This window comes from Bubalus bubalis, chromosome 21, assembly GCF_019923935.1.
Source record: "Bubalus bubalis isolate 160015118507 breed Murrah chromosome 21, NDDB_SH_1, whole genome shotgun sequence".
NCBI classification, from domain to species: domain Eukaryota; kingdom Metazoa; phylum Chordata; class Mammalia; order Artiodactyla; family Bovidae; genus Bubalus; species Bubalus bubalis.
Genome location: NC_059177.1, coordinates 46,936,490 through 46,945,648, shown reverse-complemented (window position 1 = coordinate 46,945,648; position 9,159 = coordinate 46,936,490). Strand labels below are relative to the sequence as shown.

General features: G+C 41.5%; 1 protein-coding gene across 1 annotated transcript; it reads right to left on the bottom strand.

Annotated features, from left to right (window-relative positions):
• Positions 1 to 1,978: 1,978 nt before the first annotated feature.
• On the bottom strand, positions 1,979 to 8,516 carry SELENOK (selenoprotein K). Its single transcript, XM_006053070.4, has 4 exons — positions 8,359 to 8,516; positions 4,222 to 4,312; positions 2,662 to 2,745; positions 1,979 to 2,072 (listed from the first exon to the last, which is right to left on the bottom strand). The coding sequence occupies exons 1-4, from the start codon at positions 8,375 to 8,377 to the stop codon at positions 1,979 to 1,981; spliced, it is 288 nt and encodes a 95-aa protein (XP_006053132.2). The 5' UTR covers positions 8,378 to 8,516.
• Between the last annotated feature and the right edge of the window lie 643 nt (positions 8,517 to 9,159).

The following is a 9,159-nucleotide window of genomic DNA, read 5'->3' as shown; positions in this document are numbered from 1 at the left end:
GGCGGAGCTGCCCGGAGCGGGCGGGGTGGGGAGTGGATTGGGCGGATGCTGATGCGATTGGTCATGGCTGCAGCGTGCTGGCCACCTACTTGTGTTTTGTTTTGTGTACTTGCTGTTGAATCGGGGATACCTAGCATCTCGCTTAAACCTCACACGTGTTTCTTCTGGCTTCTCAGATAACGTACATAATTTTAGTTCTCCTCGTACTTCACTGGCTGTGCTCAGTCTAGCCTCGGATGTTAGTATTCCCTGGAGAGTTAGGGCATACATACATACATACATACATACATACATACACACACACACACACATACATACATACATACATCTATCTATCTATCTATCTATCTATCTCCACACTCCTTGGAAGACTTGATCCAGTTTCATGGCTTTAAATATGAAGAGAACTCCCAAATATGTATTTCCAGTTTGGATCTCTCCCTGATAACCAATTGCTTCTTTAGTATCTCCACTTAGATGTCTACAAGATATTGCAAACATATACAAGATGGAACTCTTGATCCTCCATATATCTACTCTCACTTAAACCATCCAGTTTCACTTTGTTTCTTCAGCCGTCCACATCTTCTACGACCAAATCCATCAGCAAATCCCAGTCTCTCAAATATGCCTTCAATGCAACCACCTCTCCATTCCTACCACCATTACCTAGTCCAATCTACTGTCTCACTTGGAACACAACATCCTCTGAACGCATTTCCCTGCTTCCAATCTTGTCCTCCTGTGATCCGGTCTTCATACAAACCAGTGTATTAATGCCCCTCCACTCCCATTTCCAGGCAGAGTTGAATAAATGCTTACATATGGATACAAAATCACTTTTACCTGAACACCTTGGATCCAAAGACACACAGAATTGTCTGTACTATTCATTTTTTCATAACTATTTCAGTGCCTATTACATGTAGCCACAGTTCAAAGCACTGGGATAAAGAAGAAAAATCCCTAACCGAATAGTTTTCATTCTAGTGAAAGAAGAGTTACCTGGATTCAGATGGGGTCAAAGCCAACAGGTAGCATCTTTAGAACTAAAATTGGCAGATAGCACTGAAGTCCATAATTTTAAAGACCATTTATCAAACGTACATTCTGTAGCTCAGGTCTGTTGATTATGGCTTTATAAGTACCCTGCCAACTACATTTGGTAGCAAATAAGATATACTGTATTAAAGATCCATGGGACAGATAGGTTTTAAGATTTAAAATTAATTCAAGAGTATAGATATCATACGCATACTACTGAAATAAGCACAGTGATTTATTTATAAATGAGAACAAAAAACCCAACAACGAACAATATTTCATAAGTTGAAAAAGGTGACACTAATAGTAATCAATATACAGTCTTTTATTTTCCTTCAAATTTGCAGCTTTTTGAGTTTTAATTTTATAAAGATGAGAAGCTGAGAAGTCAGCTTTGTAACCTAAAAATATTTACTTATTAAAACTATATTAACACTTTCACAGACGATACAAAAAAGATGAGACAAACGTGCATTTATAGAACTGCGTATCAGTCATGCCAGATCCCTGCAGAGGGAATTCCCAGTATGACTTCATTCGTCTGTGAGGACACAGAGCAATCCTTGTTTAGACATACACATTCATCTAACTTGTCCAGCATGATCCATACTCCATTTCTTGATGGTTTCCTTCTGCTATTAATGTGCACGTCCAGTTGTCTGCTTCTTAGAGCAGACATTTACCTAAAGGAGAACATTATAATAGTTACTAATTGGTAATTCGGATCTGTATGAAAAACTCAGTCATTGCATGTTATAAAACCTTCTTCAAAAGACATTTTGATTCAAAAGATAATTTTTCAAGGGTTAAGATATAAATATTTTTCCAAATAAGACATCTGAGTATAAAATGCTGTGACATCTATTTTCCTAAAGACAGCCTTCCTAAGGAGGCATTTTCAAAATGAAATCTCTGGAGAACTGCAGACTGTAAGTTACCTTCCTCATCCACCGGCCATTGGAGGAGGATTAGGGCCCTGCAGATGATTAATTCGACCCATTCTTCTTCTGGGGGGGTTTCCTGGTGGCCTAAGATAAGAAAAGTTAATTTCTACTGTTTAGTAGGTTCTTTTCAAACACTCAAATAGATCCTTTTCTTAATTTAAAATAGGAACTACCATTTATTTAGATCTGAGTTGAAAATTCAAATACTGAAAGAGACCAGATAGATACATTACATACATGAGGAAAAGTGAGTCAAGCAAGAATTATGGTAAACGGAACAACAGCTCCTAAAATGCCTACCTGAAACCCAACTCCAGTTTATTTTAGCCATATGGAAACACAAGCCTCACCCACTGCTGCTGGATCTTGAGATTTCCATTAGCAGCTGGAAATCTACAGACTCTGAAGTGAAATCTCTAGATTTTAATGTTGACCATTGCTTTTCAATCTCTAATTTAGACTTTTCCCATAGGATATTTTGATGTATTTAGCTTTGTCAGATTAATTCAGATTATCAAATCAGAGGCAACTTGTTTGATTTACAATAATGCATTAATTTTGTAAACAGAATTTAAGCCTTTAAATGAGCCTAGCTATGTCTGTCTGCCTATTTTTAATTTAATAAATTACACAGAGGGGTAAAAACATCTTTTATTAATTTAAAAAGTTATACCCTCTTCCGTCATCATATCTGGAATCAGATGAGCTTCCGTAGCCTCTTCTCTTTTTCACATCTTGTTGAAGCAGAGTTCTGAAACTGAAAGGAGCAGAAAACAACAGAAGATCCACTTTCAACATTGTAAAATTTCCATGGCTTCAACTATCATCTTTGTGGGAGGAAGACTAAACTAACTTAGCTCCAAAGCTCCCTTTCTTGAGGCCAGCTAGACAACACCATCTATCACAAACACAGGTTTCAACATAGTATGCTGTGTTCTGTGCTGAAGCTACCATCCCTTGTCTTTCTAATTTGCTGTAACTCTTCTAGACAGTCTACGAATGACTCTGAAACCAGAGTCAACTCCAACTTTCTTCCTCTGCTCTGTCTTGATTGTCAAACCCCAGAGACTGCTTTTAAAGTACTGCATGTGTATTTCCTGTGCCAAAAGCTTACCTAATGTTACCCTGGGGAAGGAGGGGTTGAGGTGGTATGCCAGAGGCACAGGGCTTTCTGGAAATTCATTTAAATGGAATTTTATTTGTAAAGGGGAAAGGATTTAACTAAATTAAATTAAAATGTAACTAAATTAATTAAATAAACAATATGGAGGTGAAATTTGTAAGAGATTGCAAAGAAGTTTTGCAGTGAGTACCAAACTTAGGCCTCTCTATCCCCTGTTGTATTTCTCTATGGTAGTCTCTTCCATTTTAACCCTTTTAATTTATGCTACATGCAGCCATCAGATTAAACTTTATATACCAGAGCTACATCAAATTAAGTGTAAATATCATAGGCTGATTTTCAAACTTCTCTGCCATCTTTCTTGTGTCTCTCCCACCTGGAATAACCTCCTCTGATGTCCACCTCCCACCATCATGCCCTCCCCCAAGGCCCCTTGTAAAATGAAAGTATTTACTGACATTAAAGTCAATGAAGAAACTATCTCCCACATCTCTGGAGTTCTTGGCCCATGAGACACTCAAATGTATGTTTAAATTTTGGATGAGTAAGAATTTTTAGTAGTTGATGAAAATTTTTCATAAAACAGAATATGAAAGACCAAAAAAAAAAAAAAGAATTTAACTAAGAATTGCTTGAAATTATGGTGAATTATGTGTATCCTGTGTATTGATGCTAATCCTTCATTTAAGAAAAAAAGTTTATGGCTTGGGAGCTCTTAAAATTCAAGATCTAATTCTCCTTGTTTACTCAATGTATACTCAATACTTTTTTTGTTACTCAATAATAGTTGCACGTACAGAAAGTGAGGTATGTCACTGGGCGACAGAAAGAGTTGGTCTGGCCCCATAGCTGCAGGCTGAAATGGTTACCACGAGGGCTAAGTCATGGTCAACCTTACTAACTCAAGAAGATATTTATAATCATACAAGGTGTTTGAGGGGAGTTTTACCAGTGTACAGGTCTTCATCTCTCTTAGAAAAACTATTAATAAAATTCACAATTGAAAACTGCTTCAGGAAAGCTGAGCTTGTTTAAGATACCACCGTAATGTCTCTAATGTACCCCTGTCAACTTAAATATCAGGGCTGTTAACAGCACTGCTATACTTACAACAAAACCACAAACTCAGCTATTCCCCAGAAGAAATCTGTTATAAAAGATAATCTCCATGGGGACTGACTCCTGCTGTCCAACACTTGTCCTGCAGATAAGAATGAAGAAACTTTGGTTAGTGCTACAAATCCCTAACACAAGAAACATTACATTTAATCAGTCGGGTAACAATCATAAGCTCAATTTTCAACATGTTCGCTGTTCCAAATAGTCTACACAAGGAGAAGTCTGTTATGTGTATATGCTCCTAAGGAAAGGTTTGGGGAAGAGAAGCTCTGTCATCTAGATGCCTTCTATTTAACTTATATGCAGAGTACATCAGGAGAAACGCTGGACTGGAAGAAACACAAACTGGAATCAAGATTGCTGGGAGAAATATCAATAACCTCAGATATGCAGATGACACCACCCTTATGGCAGAAAGCGAAGAGGAACTAAAAAGCCTCTTGATGAAAGTGAAAGGGGAGAGTGAAAAAGTTGGCTTAAAGCTCAACATTCAGAAAACAAAGATCACGGCATCCAGTCCCATCACTTCATGGGAAATAGATGGGGAAACAGTGGAAACAGTGTCAGACTTTATTTTTCTGGGCTCCAAAATTACTACAGATGGTGACTGCAGCCAGGAAATGAAAAGACGCTTACTCCTCGGAAGGAAAGTTATGACCAACCTAGATAGCATATTCAAAAGCAGAGACATTTCTTTGCCAACAAAAGTTCGTCTAGTCAAGGCTATGGTTTTTCCAGTGGTCATGTATGGATGTGAGAGTTGGACTGTGAAGAAGGCTGAGCACTGAAGAATTGATGCTTTTGAACTGTGGTGTTGGAGAAGACTCTTGAGAATCCCTTGGACTGCAAGGAGATCCAACCAGTCCATTCTGAAGGAGATCAGCCCTGGGATTTCTTTGGAAGGAATGATGCTAAAGCTGAAACTCCAGTACTCTGGCCACCTCATGCGAAGAGTTGACTCATTGGAGAAGACTCTGATGCTGGGAGGGATTGGGGACAGGAGGAGAAGGGGACGACAGAGGATGAGATGGCTGGATGGCATCACTGACTCGATGGACGTGAGTCTGAGTGAACTCCGGGTGTTGGTGATGGACAGGGAGGCCTGGCGGGCTGCGATTCATGGGGTCACAAAGAGTCGGACACGACTGAGTGACTGATCTGATCTGATAGTTTGTAATTTTTGGTGGGTAATATTTCAAGAATTTTTCTTTTTTTTAATGAGGTAAAATATACACAAAAAATTTTATCACTTTAATCATTTTAAGTGTACAATTCTATGGCATTAAGTACATTACTATACAACCATCATCAGCAGCTACTTCCAGAGCGTTTTCATCTTCCCCAAACAACCCCACACCCCTTAAACACCAACTCCCCATTTCTCCGCTCCCCAGACTCTGAAAACCACCATTCTACTTTGTGTCCCTATGAACTTGACTGCTCTAGGAAACTTGTATGAGGAATCATACACTATTTGTACTTTAACAACTGGCTATTTCACTTAGTACAATATCTTCAGGATTCATCCATATTGTAGAATATGTCAAAATATCCTTCCTTTAGGCTGAGGAATATTCCACTGTATGCATATACTACATTTTGTTTATCCATTCATCTATTGATGGGCACTTGGGTTGCTTCTATGTTTTGGGTACTGTGAACATGCTACTAAGAACATGGGTGTACAAATATCTGTTTATTCAAGCATTTTGAGGAAACAAATGAGATGAATGAGTATAAAGAATGCTCACACCCAGTTCCATTTCCTAAATGTGTTTGGAGTATCTCTTTCACTGGCAAAGTCTCTTGCCTAGATAAAAAGACTGTTTATACATACTCTTAAAATCTTTATAACCACATAACAGTTGTTATGTTAAAATTCCTATAAGTCAAAAAATTTGTGTGCTCTAAGGGGTTGCAAAGAGTCAGACACAACTGAGCGACTGAACTGAACTTAACTGAAGTACTAAAGAGCATTTGGCTTATGGCTATTTCTTTAACAGAATGCTGTTGATCCTAATTACAGACTCCAGTTTTATCTTACAGAAAAATGCATCTACTTTTCAAACCACTTTAAATAATAGAAGCTATATCAGGAAAAGTGAATACTCTATAGAGTTTCAGTCTTATCAATCAACAGGTCAGAATATTTTGAGAGAAGAGCCATCTGTCAACTACATGTTGTCTCCATTTTCCCAAGGGCTTCACCACACTCACTGCCACCCCCCCCCACACACCCCCAACCTCAGCTACAGCTTACTTTTCCTCTTTCACAGACCAGCTTACTTTCAGTATCCACTTGGATCTGAGCTCTTACACAACTATTGAGAAAAGGGGGCTACTACAGAGTGTGAGGGCTTCCCAGGTGGCTCAGTGGTAAACAATCCACCTGCAATGCAGGAGACATGGGTTCGATCCCTGGGTCCGGAAGATCCCAGGGTTGGGAGGATCCCCTGGAGAAGGAAATGGCAACCCACTCTCGTATTCTTGCCTGGCAAATGCCATGGACAGAGGAGCCTGTGGGCTACAGTCCATGGGGCTGCAAAGAGTCTGACACCGACATGACTGAGCAACTGAACAATACCAACAGTATGTGACTGGCTTGGTTCTGCCTCTTACTAGCTCTGCATCATTGAGACATTTTCCTTCTCTAAGAAAAAGCATTCCAAGACTAGTCATCATATAGAATTATTGGAAAAAGAAAAAGTCATCTGACAGTAAGAGAAAATTTTTGTCACCTATGAAATACTGATACAGTCCTTCTAAGAAAACAGATCTAACTAGAAATGGTCAATTTCTTCCTATGCCGTTCTAAAGAGCCTACTGAATGCATTTGTACCATTCAGTTTTTTGTGCTTTTTCTCCCAGTTTCTGAAGGCAGAAACTTCTCCTCAGATAGAAATAAGTGGCTTGAATGCAACTGGCATTTCTCAACTATACAAGTGAGATTTGAGGCCCTAATAAGACTTCATTTATGTAGATGAAAGACGACAAGGCATACACAAGATACGCTACAAATATATATAAGTAGTCAGTAAATAATAGAAGCTGCCAGCCTTAACCACAAAGGATGTAACACAAAGTCTGCAAGTGCCTAAAACCAAGACGAAACTTTTGAGTTTCGGAGCAGAAGAGAGATTTTGAAAAGCAAAGAAATGCAAAGTGTGCTCAGCCAGAAGACTTCAGACTACAGTATCTTCATAGCCTCTTAAGATAAACAGATGATTCAAACGAAACCAGGACCTGGCTCCTGTGATCCAAGAACTAGTTAAGAGGGCACCAGGACATTTGTGTCACCTGAGTCAAACAACTGGGCAGGCAGTTCTGACATTTTTCCCAGTCATACTGTGTCTTTCTTTCCATTCACTGTCTTTGGGGAACCACTGAATTAAGTCTCTCTCAGCTTCTCCATTCCAGGAATAATCAGCTTGTTCCCACAGGGAGTGCTGTTTTTCCCTGTGCCCTTTGAAATTAGGGCAGAAAATTACCTGCGTGACGAGCTCTCTCTCACCTGTAGGGAAAAAGTCTATCCAAAGCTTTTAGTCCAGGCTCTTAGAGGTTACGGAAAGAGGCAGCGTAGTAGATAACCGCAAAGAAGCTGACGTCAGCCTACCGGCGTTACAAACCCCAATAAACCATCAGAACTACTTCTGTGATGCTGGGCAAACTAATTAATCCGGCTGAGGCTAAGTCTCCACCCGCAAAACAGACAATACGTTTCACCCGGATAAGGCGATATAGAGACTGAATGCGTGGACACACGAGCGACTCTTTTAAAAAAGGCAGAGCGCAACGCAGATGGTGTAAACACTGTGGTCTTCACTATTAATACTTAAGGACACTGACGCCCGAAAAGGAAAGACCACTTTTCAAGACCCACAAGCAGAAGCTCCAGGAGGGCGAGATCGCCGGACGCTCGGCATAGCAGTCATCAAGGGGACCTCAGCCCCGCCGCCGGCTCAGGGACGATCGGCTGAGGAGCTGCAGGCCGGGGCGACTTCGCCCCCAGCTCCATTTGGCCGGGGGGCGTGCCCGGGAAAGCGGTGCCAGGCCGGCGGGCGAGGATGGAAGAAAACCGGGGTCCGGCTTCCCAGCACGGAGGTCGCCCACGTTGCCCCTTCAACTCACCATTCGAGATGTAAACCATCTTGCCCCTCCTCCGCCTTCAGGGCGACGGCGACGCCTGACCCCTCTTGGATTCCTTATCTCCCTCCGCGCCTCCCTCTTACATCACAGGCCGTGAATCGACAAAACGGTGACAGAGAAGGGAGGTGGACAGAGCCCATTGGCTCTACGGGGACACGCCCCCGACGGGCGTTTTGGCCACGTCACGCCGGCGACTTCCGGTGTAAAGCGGCGGCTGGGGCCGGGGATCGGAAGTGATGTTGCGGTTTTGGTCTGTGAACATTCGATTTTTCTAGGAGAGCTGGTTTGCTCCGGCTGGAGAAGAGGCGCCGCTTTGTAGTTTGGAGGGCCCAAGGCTAGGGAGGCAAGGCTACGTGTGGAGTGGCTTGAAGAACCGCTCGCAGGAGGAGGTTCCTGAGAATTTTCCAAAATTGTGGATTTTTGAGGGTGTGCCGGGAGGGGCCTTAAGACGGTGATCAAACCGAAAAAGCCTTATCTTGAAGCCGTCTGGAATACACAGGCACTCTCTAGACGATGGGCTAATTCTCTTTAGAACTAGTGTTTCTATTCCTGGTTCTCTGGAAGTGGATGGAGTTTTTATCAGCTCTTGTGAGATAGCGGAAAAATACTGTAGCGCGAGGTAGCTATACCTTACTCTGCTAGTTGTTTTTTTTTTTTTTTAAAGTCGTGGCTACTGCGTGATATAGGGCTTCCCTGGTGGTGGCTCACGCCTCCCAACTCAGAAAAGGCGAGTTCCATCCGTGGGTGCGGAAGATCCCCTGAAAAAGGAAATGGCATCCCACT